The sequence below is a fragment of the Halichoerus grypus genome, chromosome 1 (genome assembly GCF_964656455.1).
Source record: "Halichoerus grypus chromosome 1, mHalGry1.hap1.1, whole genome shotgun sequence".
NCBI lineage: Eukaryota > Metazoa > Chordata > Mammalia > Carnivora > Phocidae > Halichoerus > Halichoerus grypus.
In genome coordinates, this window is record NC_135712.1 from 132,777,361 (window position 1) to 132,800,484 (window position 23,124).

The 23,124-nt window shown below is 38.2% G+C and overlaps 1 protein-coding gene across 1 annotated transcript in view; it reads left to right on the plus strand.

The window, feature by feature from the left end:
* The first annotated feature begins 3,341 nt into the window (after positions 1-3,341).
* RAB5A (RAB5A, member RAS oncogene family) overlaps positions 3,342-23,124 on the plus strand; it is a 30,150-nt gene continuing 10,367 nt past the window's right edge. Inside the window, exons 1-2 of the mRNA XM_036099169.2 lie at positions 3,342-3,715; positions 6,788-7,043. Coding sequence (XP_035955062.1) covers positions 6,881-7,043 — 163 coding nt within the window. The 5' untranslated portion in view covers positions 3,342-3,715; positions 6,788-6,880. The remainder of the gene's footprint in view (positions 3,716-6,787; positions 7,044-23,124) is intronic.

Genomic DNA, 23,124 nt, shown 5'->3' on the forward strand with positions numbered 1-23,124 from the left:
TTAAAAAAAAAATAGGATTCCACATTTGACACTAAAATATATACAATTATCAGTCCTCCTCAGTTACCTGGGGTGAGGAAAAAAACACAGGCATACTGTGAGTGGCAGCACCAAGAACGAAGCTTTACTGTGGCGTATCAGTCTCTCCAACATTGCCAGTGGATCTTAGAAGTCCTAGCCACAGAGCAGCACTCTTTAAGGCAAACATTATGACTAAACTATAAAATACTATGGAATGTATTTATGAAGGGGGTAAGTTAAAAGACAAAATTGGTTGAAAAAAATAAATGAGGAAGCAATAACCTAGAACAATGAATGGGGAGTTCCTAACAATTTATAAATTTCACCATCCATGTGTTATTTGAGGTCTTCTTAAGTCAACTGTTCATCATTCTAAATGTAATTAAGTTCACAAATATTTTTGAGGTCCCTATTATGTCAAAGATCCTTTGTGAGGAATTGAAATGATGAATAAATTATTGTCTTGGTCCTTAAGAACTTTAAAATCCTAATGAGATTTTTATATTTTTATATTTTATTTATTTTATTTTATTATTTTATTTTATTTTATATTATTGGGGGGGTAGCAGAGAAAGAAGGAGAGAGAGAATCTTAAGCAGGCTCCATGCCCAGTGCATCAGGAGGGTGACTTGGGGCTTGATCTTAAAACCCTAAGATCATGACCTGATGCTTAACCAACTGAGCCACCCAGGCGCCCCGCCCCCCCCCCCCAGTGAGATTTTAGATTCCCTAATGGGAATTAAAGTGTAAGGAGAAAAGTCTAGGCACTATAAAATAAGGCAGAAAGATACTAGAACCATTATAGAGAGTAAAGCAAAGTAGTGAACCTACTGGAAAAAGATAACTAAATCCAGTAGAAATACAGTTGACCCTTGAACAACACAGTTTTGAACTGTGTGAGTTCATTTATATGTGGATTTTTTTCAATATATCAGAAAATTTTTTGGAGATTTGCAAAATTTTGAAAAAACCTGCAAATGATATAGCCTAGAAATACCTAAAAAATTAAGAGAAAGTTAGGTATTATTTTAAGAATAGAATATGTAATACATATAACATACAAAATATGTTATTGGTAAGGCTTCCGGTCAACAGTAGGCTATTAGTACTTAAGTTTGGGGGGGAGTCAAACATTACATGCACATGTTCAAATGTGTGGGGAGTTGGTTCCCCTAACGCCTGCCATTGTTCAAGGGTCAACTATATCCTCAGATGCGATCGAGAGCATTTGGCATCTTGGCCAAAGTGAAACCTGCAGTGATGGACAGTATTGGTGTTCTGGGAGGGAGAGAACAAAGTGATTAAATAAGCCAAGATGAGAACACACAGGCAACATTCTGGGAACAAAGGGTAGACTGGTATGATTAGGGTACAAAGCAAGAGTTTGGGGAGAGGGAGACTATAAAAATAGAATAGAAGAAACGTGGGTTGGGACTAGAGAAGAACTTTGGACTCTATTTTGCAAGTGAGATATCGAACATTTTTGAGGAGAGTTACTGGCTGAAATGTAAAAAATGGTTGAAAAGACAGGATTGTGCATTAATTTGTTTATATGAATACTACCACGGTGTTGGGATTAGATCACAGGTGTTGGGATTAGATCACAGATTTGGGTATTAGAGAATTTTGGGTATTAGAATGGACAATAGGTTTATGAAGGAAAGTGGGAAGAGGGAAGATGATTTTGCCCTTTCAAGTCCAGGTGACTGGAAGCCTGTTAATACCAGTCAACTAAGCAGAAGGAGGTTTGGGCTGGAATAAGTTTGGTTTGGGACATACTGTTGACATACCAAAACTGATGTGACATATCCTATTTCCTGGTTCTTCCTTGGATTGTCCAAGAGGTACTAACATGACTAACGTATTGAACAAGCTCTTGGGGATAAAGTGCCACAGATACCATTTAGGTATGACGCATTATGCTCTTCTGGTTAGTAACTGGGGAGTTGATCTAGAAGACAGGCTGTTCAAGGGTTCAAATCATCTTCATTGCATAATGTTGACCAAGAATCCCCAGGATACCTTAACCCAAGTACACATTCTAGACAATGTTGATGTTCTCAAAACAGGGCTAAACATGCTAAACGGCAAACTGAAAAGTAGCCCTTATCCTGAAGGAACGTCAATTTAACATTCTACCAAATTACAAAATGAATTATTTTGCTTTGTTTCAGATACCTGGCCAGAAACTATTGTATGAAATTTAACCAAAGAAGGGTGTGTAATGTAGATCTGCAGTGGAGGGTAATGGATGTTTTATCTTTTACTAGAATCATGCTTAAGAACTCAGGTTCTGAAGCCAGCCCACAGGTTAGAATACAGTTTCACTACCAGCTCAGTGGTGATTTTGGACAAGTTACACATCTATTTGCTTCAAATTCTTTACCTTTAAAACAGGCACACCTCATTCATTAATTCCACAACCATGACTGAAGGCTCCCAGCTGCCAGGCACTGTGCTAGACAGACAGCGTTGAGGACCACTTTGGGGAGCTAATACTCTAATGTAGGAAGGCATTCAGTTTCAGATATTCGTTTGAGTGAAACCTTGTGGTGTAAGAGTAAAATGGAATAACTCCTGCAAAGCATTTAGTACAATAACTCGCAAAGGAAAATCCTGAATAAAAGCGAGCTATTAAGATTTGCTCCCCCCTACCACCAAAAATAGGTAAACTGTGAATAAGAGCAAGTTATTATTTTAAGATTTTCTCGCCTAGAAGACTTTTGGTATGAGGAGGTTCTAATCCTCTTCCCTGAAGTAAGTACCACAGTAAATACCTTTATGACCCATGCTTCCTCTCAGGACATGTTCGGGCGGGGGGGGGGTAGGGAAGGAGGCTCTCTCTTGCTAGAAAAGTCCTCCCCAAAAAGCCCCTTAACTGAGTTGCCACGGCTGGGGTGTTGCAGGGTAGGGTTAATTGGGACGGTGAGCTAATATTCACAAAGGGAACTTCGCCGCCCCACATGGGCAGAGAGCAACAAACCCTCGCTCTCTCGCGCTTCCCCAAAAGCAAGGCAGTAAAAGAGTTACCCCACCCGCTGCCGCCAGCAGCCCAAGACCGCCACCCAGATGACAATGGCGCCGGCAAGGGCGGGGCCGCGTTTGCCTGGGATGTGGGAGGGAGGGAGGAGGAGGAGGACTCGCCCCCGGCCGCTCGCAGAGGTCACGTGACACGCCCCACCCGGCCCTGCAGACCAGCCCCAGCTGAGAGGGCTTTGAGAAGGGGCGGGGGAGCGGATGAAAAGGTGGGACTGGAGACCGCGGAAGTGACGAAGGGGCGTATTTCGCTACGTGCAGCGACGTGGCGGCGAGGCCGGCGCCGGGCGGCGGAAGTGGCTCCCGCGCTGGGACTTGAGTGTTTGTGTTTTGGTTCGCGACGGAGCCGGCGGCTGGGCTGAGGGGAGGAGGCAGAGGAGGGAGGAGGAGGAAGAATTAGTCGGAACTGGAGCGCCGGCGGCGGCGAAGGAGGAGAAAGGAAAGAGGAAGGCGGAGCGGAGAGAGGCGGAGACGGAGCCGGACGGGGGCGGCACCACGGCACGATCCCCGCACGGTCCAGTCTGAGGGGAGCGGCCTGAGGAGGAGACGCGCCGCCGCCGTCTAAGCCACAACCACAGCCTCAGCGTCTTCTCGGGCTACGCCTGGGACCTGCTGCCGGGAGGCTTCAGCCCTGCGGGTCCGCGTGCTGCGGTCTCAGGTAACCAAACCGTCCCTCCCCTGCCTAGAGCCAGCCGGGACCCCAGGTTATATACTGTCCTCAGTCTGTCCGCGGCCCTGCCGGCACTGAGTCCCCCGCCCATTCTGCTTCACCCGGCGCCAGTGTCCAGGACCAGAGCTATCGAGCCGGGCGTTTCGTTCTGCCGGCCCTGGTGATTCATTCCTCAAAGAGCTCTGGGGATCGGGATTTGCGGACTGGCTGAGGGAGCGACGGGTGTCACCCTTTTCCCTTCTCAAGATGGCGCCGTGAAAGAGTGCTGGAGGCCGCGGTTCCGTCTGGCCCCTGTCCTGGCAGTCCTGGAGGGGGTGGTCCCAGCCGAAGGCAGGCTGGGTTCAGGGAAGCAGGATGGGAAAGATGGCCAGGGGGCCTGGCGGGTCCTACTTGTTCAGGCCATCCAGAGTTTGGTACCAGTTATTCAGGTGCTCTCCAAGGAGGAACTGGGGCCTACAGCAGGTGTGAATTTGGGGAGCTCCGCCAGTCTTCGACTTCCAAAGACCGGTAATGGAGGGAGGAGGAGGCTCGTCGACATAGTCTGCTTAGGGACTGTCTCATCTATGAAAGGTGATGAATCGCAGCTTTAAAGAACTCAAGACAACTAGGCCGCCGAACACGCACAGTGGGTAGAGAGAGACCTTATTAACCCTGTCCTGCTGTTCTCTTCCCTTAGAAGCTGGTTACACTCCTGAGACTTTGAGACTGTAAACTCTGAACGTCATAATTCACAAATTTGGTTTTTTGTCAGTGTGAAATCAGTTGCCTTTCGCATAACTAGTTAGAAAAAAAACACGTGTACAACACTGATAATTCAGGAGAGCTCAGAAACTTTATTTTTAACGTAAAATTGGGATAATAATACGAGTTCATAGAGTTGCAGTAAGCAAAATTCATGGAATAGTGCTTGGCACATAATAAGTGTGTGGTAAATGTTACTGCTGTTATTAATACTGTTTTCATTAAAGAGCACCTAGAGACCTTTATAGACTACCACTTATTCTCAAAAGATTTTAAAAGCATTTTATGCAAAATTTTTGTTTTGCAAAATAAAAGTTTCAGTAGTGGATACAAATGAATGCACATGATTTTTAACCTTAATGTTATGCTGACTATATCTTTATAATTAAATTTATTTTTTGCTAGAGAGTGTTGGAGGGAGTTATAGTCCAACAATTTTAACCCCTAAAAGGCAAAGCTAAAATCATAATTTTTTTATGGGAACCTCATGTTTTCCCTGAAATTTGGACCATGGAAATTTGGAGCCTGTTGTCCTTGACAAGTATTTCAATTTGCTGTTTTGGAGGTAGTGAGACAATTGGGAAGTGTTTCAATTGGTATTGAAATATCTGAAGGTGTGTTGGTGCATGTTCAGTCTGCATGATGTTCTGTTGATATTTGGTCATAAAGGGCCACTTTAATTGCCAATTTTCAATCCCTCTTATGTGTTGGCCCCTGTATTATAGATTTTTTTTTTTTTTTTTACATATATTCTCTCATCTAATCCTCCAGCAGCTATGTAAGTTAGGTATTTTGGAAATGGAGACTTTGGTATGGCCAGCCAGGATTAGATCCCAAATCTGGTATGTTTTTTTTTTTGGAGGGGGGGGTGTCAATGTGAGGATTGGAGCATTTTTTTATTACAGAAAAAATTTTAAATATACAGAAGTAGGGAGAATAGTAAGATGAACCCATCACCTGCTTTAAATTATTTTATGGCCAGTCATGTTTTATTTACATCCCTACTGTTTGGAAGCAACTCAGACATTTCATTTCATGTGTAAAGAGTGCAGTATGCATTACTAAAAGAACTCTGCAAAGCTGCTGTTTAGATAAGTCAGTGGTGGTTTTTATTGTCTCAAATGTAAGGTCTCTTGGATATTTATTAATGAATTCACTGTCCAAAGGGATTCTTATGTAAACTCATTTCATGGGGAAGGCAAATTTCTTATATGAGGTACCTAAATGAAATATAACAGTGATTTTTAGGAGGGAATCGTCAGGTTTAATGAGCACATGATCAGATTTTAGCTAAAGATGGGAGAAAAACCGTTGTGATTTGTGAGTAGATTGGAAAAGAGTCCTTTAATGTTCCCTCATTCCTTTGAGATTGAAAATTAGCATTAGATGATAAAGAAAAGTTGCCATTTAGGCTAGGTTTTTCTAGATGTGTTAAATAGAAAATAGTGACATAGTTAATTATTAGGCCCAAAACTACAGAAAAGTGTAAGTAAATAAGACACTAATATTAGCTTACCACATGGAGAACCACTGTTAACACTTCCATGTATAATGTACTTGAGCACATGATGAAACAATTTTAAGTCTTTTAGCCACTAGACACACAAACCTGAGAGCCTTAAACTACTTGTTGCTCCAGAATTACCATTAGTTAAACAAAAAAATGTACAATTTAACAGGGGCCTTCACATAGTAATAGCCAACATTTAGGGGCGCCTGGGTGGCTCTGTTGTTAAGTGTCTGCCTTCAGCTTGGGTCATGATTCCAGGATCATGATCCCAGGGTCCTGGGATCGAGCACTGCATCGGGCTCCCTGCTCCGCGCGAAGCCTGCTTCTCCCTCTCGCACTCTCCCTGCTTGTGTTCCCTTTCTCGCTGTGTCTCTCTCTGTCAAATAAATAAATAAAATCTTTAAAAAAATAAAAAAATAATAGCCAACATTTATTGAGTACTTAGTGTGTTCCAGGATCTTTTGTAAGAACTTTCCATTTATGAACTTCATTTTCCCCAAAACTATTTTAATCCAGCTAGTCTGGCTCCAGAACCTAAACTCTGGAGTCACTTCTCAGGTTGACTAGGTTTGAAACGCAGCTCTGTTGTGGCTCTGTCACAGCTCTGTCACAGTAACTGTGTGACCTCAATCAGGTTACTTAACCTCTCTGTGCCTATTTCCTCATTTTTAAGGATTGTAGTATCTATAGGATTGTTGAGTGACTATGTTAAGTACTTAACTATCTGGCACAAAGTTCAAGTCTTTAATGAAGATTAGCTTTAAAATTTTTTTAAAACTCTGAAAATTACAATATCTGTTTCTTTACAGGTTTCTCTACATCCAGAAAGAAAAAAATTGACACCTTGCAACCTGGAAGTTCATTTAAGAGACTGAATTTAGGGACTTCTTTCAAATTTGGACATGGCTAATCGAGGAGCAACAAGACCCAACGGGCCAAATACTGGAAATAAAATATGCCAGTTCAAACTAGTACTTCTTGGAGAGTCTGCTGTTGGCAAATCAAGCCTAGTGCTTCGTTTTGTGAAGGGCCAATTTCATGAATTTCAAGAGAGTACCATAGGGGGTGAGATTTTCTTTTTTCCCTTCATTTAATTGAATTATACATTGGCGAAAATCTTGCAGTTCCAGTTGTTTGATGATGAATACCTAAATAGGTCGCACAGTGAAGAAAACTGTTCAGCAGACTTCAAGCTTTAAAACTTACCTTGATTTTTGTTTAGATAGTATCTTCCTACATTTTGATTTCCTGGTTATCCCCAAGACGGTTGTGTAAAAGCTGGAATACAGATGCAAGCATGAACAGAGTCAGTGTCCCAAGTATTTAGATGTGATCTGATATCTGTTCCTTGATAATAAGAGGCTTCTTCAAATTAATACATGTTTTAGCTCAATTATACGGCCTTTAGAATGAGTAATGAAAATAGTAAAAGTAAATAATAAAAGTTAACTTTAAAATTCTAATTCTAAATAACTGGACTATTTGTAAATTACACTGATTAGTAAAATTAATTAAATTTTATTAAACTTGTTTAAGAATGCTCCTAGGGTGAAGGAAGAGAGAAAGTCAATAATCAATGAAGAGGGACATAAAAGGGAAATGGGACCTGGAGAGAAAGGTGAAAGAGGGGTTAAGAGGTAGAGTAAGCACTGAATACAGTGGTTGTGGTAGAGATGAAATGAGGGGAAGGTAAGAGGCAGAACAAAGAGGTGACAACTAATAGTGCAGTATTACAGACAGAAGACAGGAAATTTGATAATTGAATTTAATCAAAGAAATTCACAACTATATAGCAGTGGGGCAAAACAGGCTCTTCAGGGGCCTCAGTTTCATCTGTCAAATGAAGCTTTTGAATTGGGTAATACCAGAGGAAACAGCTTTAAGATCACAGTATTTTGCAAGGGGTGTGTAATTAAGCAGTACTATATTTTTAAAGGTATACATAAATATAGTTTGACCTCATACATATAAAAAGTCAAACTTTTGTAATACGTAAGACTGATACTCACTGACAGGTAGCAACTTCAGATCTTTTAGAAGTGTAACTTTATGTCGTGCATTTAGTGTATGTTCTCAAGTACACGAGAATCTTATTCATAGTTCAGACCCTTCCAATAAAATAGTTTGTAAAACCATACTACCTCCTGGCTTTTCCCTGCATACAGGAAGTAAACTACATAGGTGGTATTTCCACTTTAATATACTCGAAAGTATAGTGGTGATTGTCAACCTCTTTCATTTGTATATCTATCAAGGTACACAGTGTTAATACTGTTTTAGTGGGGGTTTTTTGAAGATTTATTTATTGAGAGAGCGTGCGTGCATGGTGGTGGGGGTGGGTAGGGGCAGAGGGAGGAGGAGAGAATCCTCAAGCAGACTCCCCACTGAGTATGGAGCCCATCATGGGGCCCATCACGGGGCTCAATCCCAGGACCCTGAGATCATGACCTGAGCTGAAATCGAGTCGGCTGCTCAACTGACTGAGCCACCCGTGCTAGTGAGCACCCCTAGTGTTTTGTGTTTTTATCATGATCATCAAAAATGTAGTCCATGGTATGGAGCTTTTGAGTTAGAAATCTAATGAACAATGTATGTTCTTTGTGGTTTCTTTGTTAATACATATGTCTGGTTTAGTAATGAAATATTACCTCAAGGTAATCTTCTCAGGTGGTTGTCAGTGGCAGCATTTCCCAAAGTACATATGCACTTGAGGCTATAAATACTTGGGCCAGATAGACTTGATATATGCCACCCTCCCCCTTTTCACAGTACATACTAAAATAACAAAAACACTGACATACTATAGTAAAGAACCTAATTCCTGGGAAACTGCAGGAGCCTCAGAAGCTTAAGACTAGAATATTTATTTATTTATTTATTTATTTATTTATTTATTTATTTAAATGGTGCTATTATCTGGGTGATTGTATATTTTTTTTATTTTTTATTTTTTGGATGTTGTCATCCAAATGTATTTTTTCTTAATGACATTTCAAGCAGGGCATTTACAAGAAAAATATAACCCTGTATCAATAAGTCATAAATATACATATTTTCTGATACGTGTGTATGCATATATAAAATCTACATTTCCATTCCATACAAATTAGATTATTTACATTTCATAAATGAATTTTTCAAGTTTTTTGTTCCTCCGTGTTAAGCTTCCTTAATATTTTCTACTTGTACAGGTCAAACTTTAAAAGGAACTTATATCCAAATTTCTGTGTCTGTGGTTGTTGGACACTTTCTAACTACCTTGACTACATAGTAATATCTTGAGGAGGTATGATAGTACCATTATGATTACAGCTGTGAGCACTGGTTTTTGTTTTTGTTTTGAGACATAAAACATTGTGTAAGGTTAAGGTGTAAGACAGTGATTTAATATTTTTATAGTGAGTACTATTCTTTTATGCTCTTTGCTAACAGCTCTTCACCCTTAGGAACTATAGTAGTATTCTATTTAAGCACTTAAGGATTTCAAGGTTTGAGCTATTTAATGATGAACACCACAGGTCCATAACTTGTAAGAAGTACGTATTTTTGTTTTGGCTGATGTGTGGTAAGACTTACCTAACAAATGAACCTGGCCAAATGTTTTGCATTTTATCTGTGCTTTAGTTTTTGATTGTTTATATCTAACAATCATTATGGTCTGAAGAGCTCAACTAAAATTTTCATCTGATTGTGTTTTAATGTGGGAATCATATGCTGTACTCTTGAATTTGTGTGTATTCTAGAACCTTACATTCATCAGGAATATCAGGGTAGTTTATGTGTTTCTTCCTAAACATGATAGCTTGATTTAAGAATCCATGTTGTCTCACAATATCCTATACAATTGCCCCTTGACCCTGTAACACTCACAATGAGGTTAGGTAGTTAGATGGTGGGTTTAGCACTTTGGGGAGTTCTAGCTTATTTGTAGGGGTTTATAGTCTGCATGACATTTTATGTTCTTACTAAGACAAGCCCAGAAGGTTAGCAAGGAATATTAAGGCTCAGGTGGTTGTCTTTCTTCCTGCTCTCATCTGGAGGCTTAGTATTGCCTCAGTAAATATTTGTTGGATGGGGCTGGCGGTCTTTCACTTAACACCTTGAGTAAAGACTTTAAAGATTTCAAGTGAGTTACTCTTGTAAAAAAAAACCAATATTTGTTTTTAAACACATTTAAGTACTATTTATAAACAAGTACATCTTCAGTGTAAGTCAGAGCAACATTAGAGTATGCAATGAAATAAGATGCAGTCATTCAACTCTTTTTTTCTTTTGAAAGATAAATGTTTTATACCTCAGTTTAATTTTGTATGCACTGATCATCAAAGGAATGTCAGACATATGGTTTAGGTTATAGAACTATACATGAGAACATTAACAGCATTCTTGCAGGTACTGTAATTTTTGAGCTTTGGTTTAGAGCAGTGGTTCTCAGAATGTTCCCTGTTCGGGAGCATCTGCGTTACCTAGGAATTTGTTAAAAGTGCAAATTCCTATATCCAGTATTCAATCAAAACACTGAAGTGGAACCAATAATCTTAAATTTTAACAAGTCTTCCAGGTGATTCTGATAATATGCTGAAGTTTTTTTTTTTTTAAAGATTTTATTTATTTATTTGACAGAGAGAGACACAGTGAGAGAGGGAACACAAGCAGGGGGAGTGGGAGAGGGAGAAGCAGGCTTCCTGCAGAGCAGAGAGCCCGATGCGGGGCTCGATCCCAGGACCCTGGGATCATGACCTGAGCCGAAGGCAGACGCTTAACGACTGAGCCACCCAGGCGCCCCAATATGCTGAAGTTTGAGAACCACCACTTTTTGTGTTCTGAGTAGTCAATATTACTTTGACACTAAGGTTCTTGGAATAATTGCTTTTTTTTTTTTTTTAAACTGTAGTTTGGGTAGGATTTCTAAAAATATGTGGTTTATCCAACTGCTCCAGTTTGAAGATTACAAGTATTTTGTCCTGGTTACATCATATATTAATTGTATGTGTTTGTATGGAAACCCCTTCCCACAAATCTGTTAACCTATTAGGCCCTTTAAGAGAATATGGCTCCTTCTCTGTCCCGAGGTTACTCTGCCTTGTCTCTGCTAAGGAACTTAGAGTATCTGTAGTTTTCAGTTATCTGTACCAATGCTGTTCCCCCTTAGTGACACAAGTAATCAAGGACTGATTATACTCTACGTTAGAGAAACAAGTGCCTTTTTTAATTTTAGTTCCAGCACATAGCACATACCAGCTGCATGATCTTAAGCAACTCATACTCAGCTTTATTTTTCTCTTACAGAAATGGAAATAATGGTACCTAACTTGAAAAAGTTTTTGGTGAGGATTAAATGAAAGTACATATAAATTTCTTGGCCACAGTGCCTAGCGTAGAGTAAAATGCTTATTAAATGTTAGCTGCTACCACTACCATCACCACCATTACTTTTTGCTGAGTCATTTTTGTCACTGTTCTATTGTCACAACATGGCATTTATTTTGGAATCATGACTATTCCATCTAGTGCATGGCATTTGATTTAGGATTTGACAATTTAAAAAAAAACTTCATGTTTAGATTTTCTTTTATTGGAAGATAAACCTTCTCATTGAAAATTACAGGAACAAATAAAAAAATTTTTAAAGGTTTTATTTATTTGTCAGAGCACACGAACACAAGCAGGGGGAGCAGCTGGCAGAGGGAGAAGCAGGCTCCCTGCTGAGCAAGGAGCCCGATGTGGGACTCCATCCCAGGACTCTGGAATCATGACCTGAGCCGAAGGCAGATGCTTAACCAGATTTTAAAAACCCTTATAAGCAAATACTTATGCTAAATTTGAGCCTTCCAAAAATGAAGTTTTTGCAGATTCATTCAAGTAGATAGTATGAGCATTTACAACTAAGTTTTTTAAAATTCTACATGGTAAATTCTTACTAATTTTCTCCCTCCATTTATTGGTTTTCACAGAAGTGGTTAGTCATGTATATTACATTAAATTCATGCCACCCACATAAACTAAGTTATTTGTGGAAGTTTTCTCAGAGGGAGAAATTACACTGTTAAATAGAATACTAAATGTATTCAGATATTAAACTTGCTTCCTAAACTGAGAAAGAAAAGCCAGCCAGAAAATTTGAATCTGAATAAGTCATGTTCTTCCTGTAGTAAGCTTTCCACTGTTGCCCTTCACTTGTTTGCCTTCAGAAAGACCAGTCTGTATATAGGTGATCCCCAGTTTACAGTGGTTCTACTTAAGAGTTTTCAAATTCATGATGGTATGAAAGCAATACAGACAGTAGAATCTATACTTTGAATTTTGATTTTCTCCCAGGCTGGCAATATTCAATACAGTACTCTTGGGATGCTTGGCAGTAGCAGTGAGTCCTAGCTTCCAGTCAGCCACGTGATCACAGGGTAAATAACTGAAACACAACCATTCTGTACCGGTAACAGCCATTTCATTTTTCATATTTAGTACAGTATTCAAGAAATTACATGAGATATTCTGTTCAACACTTTATTATAAAATAGTCTTTGTGTTGGATGATTTTGCCCAACTGTAGGTTAACGTAAATGTTCTGAGCACATTTAAACTAAGGTAGGTTAGGTGTATTTCTTTTTTAATTTTTTATTTAAGATTTTATTTATCAGAGAGAGAGAGAGACAAAGGCAGGCAGAGGGAGAAGCAGGCTCCTTCGATGGGGGACTCGATCCCAGGACCCTGGGATCATGACCTGAGCCGAGGACAGATGCTTAACCGACTGAGCCACCCAGGCATCCCGGTTAGGTGTATTTTTGACTTTTACTATATTTTCAACTTGACGTTGGGTTTATTGGGAATAACCCCATCATGAATCAAGGAAGATCTGTAATTGTAATCTGTGCATTTATTGCCTTTATCTTTTTTCATCTACACATTGCTCTCAATTAAAAGTGCTTTTTTTTTTTTTTTTAAGGGAGAGCACGTGCAAGCAAGGGGCTGGTGCAGAGGGAGAGGGAGAGAATCTTACTCTTAAGCGTGGAGCCCCCATGTGGGACTCCATCTCACAACCCAGAAATCAAGAGTTGGACGTTTGACTGACTAAGTTACCCAGGCGCCCCTCAATTAAAAATACTTTTCAGAGAGAACAGAAGACCTACAGACAGACCATTAGCACATGGTTTTTGATTGATGAGGAAAATGATGCTTGAAATGTTCATTGTTCTTTCTAATACAGTGAGAATTAAAATTTGTGGAACTTAAGCATTGGTTTCAAGTGGAAGAATATCGTTATGCATAATACTCTTTCCTTCTAGAAAGTGTGTATTCAGTTACTATTTGAGATAGGTTGTATTACTCTGAGAAGTTGGTACAGATTTGCTACTTTATATCATTTTGTACCAGTTATGCCCTAAAAAGTGAATTTTTAATAGTCTAAACATCAATTATTCTCCAGTACCCTAGTTTAAAATGTTACACATGACTACTTAAATATTGCTTGTAATTAGGAGTCTTGTTTCTAATCCTGGCACCCTTCTTTGGTTTTTTTCCTTTGTTTTTTTCTTCCTTTGTTTTTTCTTTTTAAATTTTTTTTTTAAGATTTTATTTATTTATCTGACAGAGATAGCTAGAGCAGGAACATAAGCAGGGGGAGTGGGAGAGGGAGAAATAGGCTTCCCTCTGAGCAGGGAGCCCGACATGGGGCTCGATCCCAGGACCCCGGGATCATGACCTGAGCTGAAGGCAGACGCCTAACAACTGAGCCACCCAGGTGCCCCGTGGCACCCTTTTTTGAACACTTATGTGAGCCCTGTTTGTAAAATGAGAGGATTGAACTAGATAAGGGTTCTTCTAGAGCTAACTTACTTTTTTAAAATTTTTTTTGAAGATTTTATTTATTTATTTGACAGAGAGAGACACAGCGAGAGAGGAAACACAAGCAGGGGGAATGGGAGAGGGAGAAGCAGGTTCCTGCAGGGAGCCTGATGCGGCGCTTGATCCCAGCACCCTGGGATCGTGACCTGAGCTGAAGGCAGATGCTTAATGACTGAGCCACCCAGGCGCCCCTAGGGCTAACTTTCTTTTAAACTGTGTACTCTCCTTCACATTAAACAATACAGTCAATACAATTTAATCTTTTTCTCTTAAAATTTATGTCATAATTTGGGATTTTGGACATCAGTTTTTGTCCTGTCTTACTTAATTCATTGATTGTCCTCTGGTGCTGCTGAAGTGTTCAAAGCTGTTTGGTAGAATGATTTTCGCCAGTTAGCTCTAACTATAGTGAACAGCCTCTATTGATTGACTAATTTGCTGCTTTTATTCTGTCACATACTGGGAAGTAAGATTGTGAAACGTCTTTAAATCCATTTACTCAACAAATTTACCAAGCTCCTAACACTGTGCTAAGTACTAGAAGTCAAAGATGACCTTATGGTTTAGGATGGGAGACAGATTGAGTACACATAAGGTATAAAAAATGGTATTACGTACCATTATTTAAATTAAGCCTAAATTTCCAATTGATCTTCCTGTTTTATTTATTATATGTATCCCAAAAGAGGACGTATATGTATATATAAAGGAAGTGTGTTCTCAGTTACATACTGAAAAATTCTGTAAGTTTTCATAAGCTTTGATGCTTGGACTTTATGAAATCTATTTTGGCTGCATTCAGTCTGTTTTTGCTACCTTTCTGTTGTTGACTCTGTTCTGAACATTATAAGGTTTGTGGATAATTGACCTTTTGTAGTCACCAGGGACCCATAAACGATACTTGTTTTGGATGATGATTGGGTGTGGTACGGTGGGCAGCTTTTTTAAAATTTGCTTTTAATAGAATAAGAATTCTGACTTGATAAAAATATAGGAAGTTTTGTTGTTGAAAAATGTTCCTTTTCCTCTTTTGTGTCTTACACCATAATAATCTGATGTTACTTATATGCAGTTTTGTGGTGCATGCTGAATTTATTAGGTAACATATTTTGGAGTCATCATAAAGAGCTTTTTATTACAGGCCTCTTGGTGGAGGAGAATAAGAATGTGGAAGAGTGAGAAAAGCGATAGGAGGAATTCCAGAGGTTTTGGGATTTTGATCATTGGCTATCTTGATATAAATATGAATTCTAGCAAACAAATTATTAAATTCCTCGAGATGAGAGTGAGTGCTACTGAAGTTGCATATTGGATTTTGGAAATAAGGAATTATGCTTCGTGTTTTACTACTTTTATAGAACATAATATTTGAAGTAAGTGTTGATGAACAGCATTCACCCTCTTTTCAAGGTAATATATAGATGTGGAAGAGTAGAAGCAGGATAAGGAACCAGTTATCCTTGGTTTCCATCGTTGAAGATAGCAGGTGCTTTTGGACTCAGAAGAGGATAATCTGTTGATATGGGACTCAAGTCACTATATAATTATTGGGCACATTTAGCATTTCTCAGCATTTTTACAAGTTTCATATGGACCTTACCATGGCTATATGATATTACACTGAAAACTCTCCCTGCTATATTCTCCTACCCCACTCAGTTCTTTTCCCCAGAGACAATGTTATATATCCTTGGGAGGTTACTGTTACTTTAAATCTATATATTCTCTCCCCTGTGGAATTTGAAACATCAGGGCCACTATAATGTATCATTTTTTTACTTTAATACTGTTCAGTTATTTACTGCTCAGAAACAAATGACCACGAACTTCATGATTTAGAGCAATACCATTTTATCCTCTGATGGTTCTGGAAGTTGTGTGGGCTTTGTAGGTGGCTTTCTGATCTCTCATGGGTTGCTGTCAGTGCTGGGGCTGGAATCATCTCAACTGCTGCTGGCTATTGGTTGGGGCCTCAGCCAGAACACCTACATGTGGTCCTTGCCACCTGGCTTGGGTATCCTCACAGCATGATGGCTGGGTTCAAGAAGGAGTGTCCCAAAAAGTACCAGGTGAAGCTGGGTGACCTTTCATGACCTAGCCCAAGCAGTCAAGTAGATAGCATCAATTATGTTCTAGTCACAGGCTCACACAGATTCAAAGGAGTGTAGGTGTCATGAAAGAAGAATGTGGTATAGGAATCTTGTTAAGCCATCTTGGAAAACAAAATCTGTCAAAGATCTATCCATATCATTTTAGGAAGGGCATCTTCATTTTTCTTGGCTGTAGCAGTATTTCATTGCATGGATCATATCGATGTATATTTAAACTGGTTCTTCAGTTTTGAATTTGCACACTGTTTTATATTTTTGGCTGTTAACAGTAGTGCAGTGAATAATTCATAGTCACTTCTCATATATCCCAAGTATTTCTATTGTATAAATTTCTAGAAGTTGATTGTCTTTGTCAGAGGTTACATACATTTGTAAATCTGGCAAAATTTTCCAGACAACCCTTCAACAACAGTGTACAGAATGCCTGTTACCTACTTTACTATCTCAGGGGACTTTAGATTTTACCATTCTGCATTTTTTATTGTACTTTTTCTATTATGAGCGAGATCAGGAATCTTATATTTTTAGTCCATTGTTTCCTTTCTCTGTTAACTATAACTTCATTCTGTGAATTCATTTGTAATAATCATGCTATTATATTCCATTTCATTTATTAATGGTAATTTTTCAATATCTCTGTTGTGTTCGTATTTATTTTAGTAACTGGTAATCTCACATTCTTTAACTGTACTCTTACTGTTGGACATTTAACGTTTGCATTTTTGTTTGCTGTTTTAGGTAATCATCTGATAGTGGATATTTTCTTGGAATTTTTTTCCACTCTGGACTTAAATTCTGTAAGATCAATTTCTAGATGTGGTTATTAAGCCAAAAATAATTTTATCGAATGATGGTAGGATCCAAAGGATTCCAGTCTTTTCATCACTTTTTTCCTCCCTTGGAGATACTTCCAGTTTCTTCAGGCGTTGCTTGGCTTAAATAATTATATTCTAGGATTATAGGTTTCCTGTAAGTGTTACTCTGGGAGTTAAAGTCTTCCTTGTCTCTTCTCCCTTCTTTCTCTCTTTTTTTTTTTTTAAGAATCTATTTATTTATTTGAGAGAGAGAACAAGCAGGGGAGCAGCAGGCAGAGGGAGAGGGAGAAGCAGGCCTCCGGCTGAGCGGGGAGCCTGACATGGGGCTTGATCCCAGGACCCTGAGATCATGACCTGAGCTGAAAACGGACGCTTAACCAACTGAGCCACCCAGGTGCCCCTCTTCTCCCTTCTTTAACTTGTCCTTTTCCATTCCTATGTTGAAAATTCTCAGATATTAACACTTTTAAGCTGACTTAGTGGATTGGTTTATTGCTAAACATTAAAGAGTCATTTTCAAGGCCAGTAATGCTTTAAAGATCTGGGAGGTTCTGTCTAGGAAGCATTGAGTGCTAGGTTCTTGAACCCAGCTGAGAAGGTGTATCACTAAAGAGAAGGGGCGAGGGGACAAGCTTTCCCCTTTTCGAATAAGCATTTTCATTTTCTTCAGGTAAATATCCAGAGGTGGGATTACTGGATCGTGTATTACTATTTTTAATATTTTTAAATTTTGTTTAATGTTTAATGTTTTCTGTAGTGTCTGTACTAGTTTACATTCCCACCAACAGTGCACTAGGGTTGCCCTTTCCCCACATCCTCGCCAACACTTGTTATTTCTTGTTTCTTAACTAGCCATTCTGACTGTGTGAGGTGATACCTCATTGTGGTTTTGAATTGCATTTCCTTGATGATTAGTGATGTCCAGCATCTTTTCATGTGTCCCGTTAGCCATCTGTATGTCTTCTTGGGAAAAACATACTTAGGTCCTCTAAATATGGACCTAATTTTTAATTGGATTGTTTGGGTGTTGAGTTGTAGGAGTTCTTCATGTATTTCGGATATTAACCACTCATTGGATATATCATTTGCAAATATTTTCTCCCATTCAGCAGGTTGCCTTTTCATTTTGTTGATGATTTCCTTTGCAGTACAAAAGCTTTTTTATTTGATGTAGTCTGAATTGTTTGTTTTTGCTCCCTCTAGAGTTTTTGACTTGTCTGCACCTAATTTCCAGCAATTTGTCAATTACAGCTCAGGTTTTTGTACCTGAGCTGGTTTCCTCAGTCTTCTAATCTGTGTCCTTACTGTATCCACCTTTCTGTCCAATTTTAGGACAAGTAGAAGGCCCTGTGACCTCACTTTTCTTACAGATCTAAGAAGAGTTGTCGATTTTTCAGTTTGTTCATCTTTTTACATGTTAGGATAGGGTGGTGACTTCTAAGCTCCATACATGCAGAATCAGAAACCAGAAGTCATTTTTTCCTTGCATATTATGAGAATTTAGTAAAGTACTATTTAAACTATTTAATAAAATATCTGTTGTCCACAGATACAATGTCTAAGTTAATTTCATTAACTTTTTCTCTGTTTCTGTTCTTTGGAGATCATCTAATAACTGATACTATTTAATAACTGCTAACAACCGCTCCCCTTTCTCCCATTTCTTCGCCTTTCCTCTTTGTAATGTGTTCATTCTGCTTCCAATTTATTCGATGCATCCTTGTTATATAAATCCAGTCTGTTGAGTAAAGATTTTAAAAGGTTTGGGCCCTTGGTGGGGCAAGCACAGGTTCTTAGCCTTAAGTTTCAAATCCTGGTTTTATCAGTTCATTGTAGGGTGTTTAGGTTTGGGGCACAAACTTAATACTAACTAAACTCAAACTCTTCAAGGCTAATTTTAAAAGAATGTGCATTAGTTTAGTATCAGAAATACTAGTATAATGTTCAACAGTTGAGGTGTGACTAGTTTATGTCCTGGTTAGTGGATTCCCTTAGGATAGTCAGGTGTCCTTTAATATTTTCCAAGATTGCAGGTCACTTGGCAAGAGTTACCTTTAGATGTTGCTAAATGGTTTCTGTTGTAAAATATTCATAATATAAAATTTACAATTTAAGCATCTTTTAAGGGTACAGTTCTGTGGCGTTAAGTACATGAACCTTGTGCAGCCATCAGCACTCCTTGTCTTCAGAACTTTTTCATCTTCCCCCACCTGAAGCTCTACTTAACTAAAAAATAGCCATTCTTCCCCACCCCTGCCCATAGCAAATACCATTCCACTTTCCATCTATGAATTTCACTGCTCTAGCAATCTCCTATAAGGGAAATTACTGTGTATCTTTTTTGTGATTGGCTTATTTCACTTAGCATGTCATCAAGGTTCATCTATATTCTAATGTGTCAAAATTTCCTTTTTAAGGAAGAATAATGTTCTATCATATGTATAATACCACATTTTGCTTATCTTTCATTGATACTTCTTTGTGGATTCTTAGGTTTCTTCCACCTCCTGGCTCTTGTAATGCTGCTCTGAACATTCTTTTGGGTGTATATCAGAAGTGGAATTGCTGTGTCATCTGGTGATTCTGTTTAATATTTTTCAAGAATCTCTGTACCATTTTCCATAGCAGTACATCATTTTATATTCCCATCAGTGCACAAGGGTTCCAATTTCTCCATATCCTTGCCAACTCTTGATTTCTGCTGTTTTGTTAATAGCTGTCCTAATGGGTGTGAAGTGGTATATCATTGTGGTATTTTCATTTTCCCACAGATTAGAGATGTTAAACATCTTTGCTTCTTGCTCATTTGTATGTCTTCTTTGGACAAATGTCTATTAAATTTTTCATGTTGCTGAGTTGTAGGATTTCTTTATATATTCTGGATATCAATCTCTTATCAGATGCTCATTAATTTTAAGAATGAATCCTATGCGATTAGTATTTTACAGATCATCTTATAAGATGAATTTGCTTTTTGGAGTATTTTTTGGGGGAGTTTAGTCACTGTATGCTTTCTTCCCTGCTAATCTTTTTTATCACCCTTCTCTTTCTCACATTAATTGAAATGTAACTCTCTCCTTGAATACACGGTTTTTGCTGCTGTAGTCAACTTGGGTATTCCTCACAATGCATATATGATTTTAATAGGAAATAAAAATGGGCACAGTTTTTTATTTTGTCTGCTGTCAGCTCTAGACTATCCATATTTTCTTCTCTGTGTACAATTTTATCTAAAGTCAGTGCTCATCTGAGAAAATCCATTATATTAGATTACTGCTGTTGATACTCATTTTCCAAAGCCAGTTTCTACCCTGGTAATTTTGGTACCTGGTTCTTGATGCTACTTGGTCAATTCCTGCCATCCTTCTCCCTGATTGGATATTCATCTTGAAGTTTGATCCATTGAACTCAGTTATTAAATTCCTTCCCTCTAAAAACCTTTGCTTCTCCGGTAAATCACTTCCAAACAGTCTCTCTAACTTGGATTTTATGATCTATTTCTGAGAACCAGAACCAAGGCCCTTCTCTTCTCTGGTAATTATATTCTTACCTTTCAGTTTAAAAGGCCACAAATCCACTACTTCTCGAAGTTTACCTAAGGGAGAACATTGAATCATGATCTTACTATGAGGACACTACTGGTTTTTAGTTTCTTCTGTGCTTTTCTAGTCATGATTTTACCTAGATGTACCATATCTCTACCAGGAATTCATATATATACTTAATATATATTTATATTTTTTTTTTACTTTTTGGCAATTAAACAGGTCGTTTTATAACCATTTTTTATTTAATTGCTACTTAATACCTACTAAGCCACCAGTACCTTTTCATTTATACATTTAGGTTGTTTCTAATTGTTAAATACAAAAATTATTTGAACATAAAGGTTTGTTCTCCCTACTCTCCTGCTCCCCATACCATTTCTTGGAGATTCCATGAGTTATGAGCATTTTCATGGTTTTGCTATGTGTTGGCAAAATTATTTTCAAAACAGTTACACAGTGTCACCAGCAATATGTGAGTTTGTGCCACACTTTTTAAGTTTTTTTTTTCCTTTTTGCTAGGTTAGGAGGTAAAACAGCCTTTTTCTTTTCAACTTTTTGCTATAAGGATGATTTTCTTTATTACTAGTGATGTTGACTTTTTATGTTGCAAATTTTCTTTACACATTTATCCTTGATGCTTATGCTTTTGAAGTTTTTCTTAAGATTTATGTGAGCTATCCCACATACTAAAATTTAATCTCTTAGTATCCACTGTAGGAATTTTCCTTTTTTTTTTTTTTTTTTTTTTTTTAGATTTTATTTATTTATTTGACAGAGAGAGAGACAGCGAGAGAGGGAACACAAGCAGGGGGAGTGGGAAAGGGAGAAGCAGGCTTCCCGCCGAGCCGGGAGCCCGATGTGGGACTCGATCCTGGGACTCCAGGATCATGACCTGAGCCGAAGGCAGTTGCTTAACCAACTGAGCCACCCAGGCGCCCCTCCTTTTTTTTTTTTATTTTATTTTTCTTTGTAGAAATTTTCCTAAAATGTCTTCACCCCTGTGTTTGGGGTGATGATACATGTTTGCAAACAAAGTCAAATTTTTATGTAATCAAACTGATAGTCTCATAGGATTTTTGGTCAGTTCTAATAAGGTAATTCTTGTTTATCAAATTCGAAAAGAAGTTAGGTGGTATTGATTCCTTGGTTTTTCTCTTTTATGCCCTCTGTTTAATTCTTGTAGAATCATTTTAGTTGTTAGATTAAGCTTTTTTTTTCTTAGTTGTTAACCTTTGGTTAATGCTATTGATCTGGATATTTTTTCCCTGGTCCAGTATATTGCAATGTCTCTTTCTTATTTATTATTTATGAAGGTCTTACCCGTTAATATAGGCCTTTGATATTTGCAGATTTAACATTTACAGTTTTCAGCTATTCTCAGCTGACTGCAAGGTCTATGATTCACTAATTTGTAGTTTTGCTGAGACTGAAATGTTACTTGCTTGCTGCCAGCCTTACCAATAGGAACTGATCATGTAGCTCAAAGAGGGAGCCTATTTAGACAGGCCAGCACCCACATCTCAGCGCAGCTTTGTTTTTCTCTACTTGTCGTCGCGTACACAGTTAACTCTCTCGAAGTGATAAAAGCTGTTTCTTTGTGAAATATGGGCCCGAAAAGAAAACCAACTGCTAGTGCTGGTGATGAAGTGAAGAGAAAATGAAGAGGTCTAAGAAAGTGATGGTTCTTAGCCAGAAAATAGACGTTTTGGATAAATTAAAGTGGTTGTGCAGATTCAGGTAAGTTTGTGGTGGTTAATGTTGCTACAGTATTGATGTAGTAGTTTATATTTTGAGTGTCAGAGTTTATTTTTATAACCTTATAAACGACTAGCAGTGTAATTTTAGAAGCATTAAGGATGTCATGAAGATGTCAGCTGTACTTCACTGAGTTTTATGGGAGAAGTATTTGAAAACTTGAGAACGTTAAGGAATCATGATGATCTTGCAGTATGTAATGCCTGTAATAATACAGGTTTATCCTGGAACAGACAGTATTTCTGTTCTTGTGGCCCTCCCAACACTTTTAATTGTTCTAATGTGTTTTTGATGTACCCTAAGACCCATTCCCTGGCCACTAGATACTGGTCCTTTTCTCCTCCTCCAGCATTATGCTCTGTTTATCATACCACATGAACAAAACTATGGTATTACCAAGTTATAAAGATCTTGATGGTATTTTGTTTGAGATTGTTAGTTATATAATGACTTGAGTAGAGGCCTTTTGAAATGTCAATTTTTTTCCCATTTGGGAACTGTTTGTCTATTCATATGTTATCTAAGATACCCCCAAAATAGTGCCACATATCTTTTATGAACTTCATTTAGTGAATGTTTTGAGTATATGACCTGGGATTTTTATTAGATGTTGCGTATGGAGAACAATAGCAGTAATTACAAACAGTAATTTCTCAAGAAACTCCCAGTCTAGAAGAAAAGGATTATATAAATCAGTGATTACAAAAAGTGTGAAAATGTTCATTGCACAGAGGTGGGCGCTGTAAAATAGGGTGTGATGAAGGATGCTTTCTAAGAGTTGAGTGAATTGATTGTTCTTGTTCTTTGTTAATATGATTGGGATTCATTCTCCTCCCAGCATAACACTGAAAACCTGGTTATTGCCAGTGTGTTGTAAGGCTGTTGACTTTAATCTGTTCTGGTCAATTTAAAGAACTCAGTATCTGCACTTTTTTAGCTGATGCCTTTGGATTTTCTTGTCATTCTTTCCTCTTACAAATAATATCTTTTCAGAAATCTATCTAAGGATATTTGAAATAATAAAAAATAATGGTGATAGTGGACAGTCTTATTTGGTTTCTAGAAATTTAGAGAG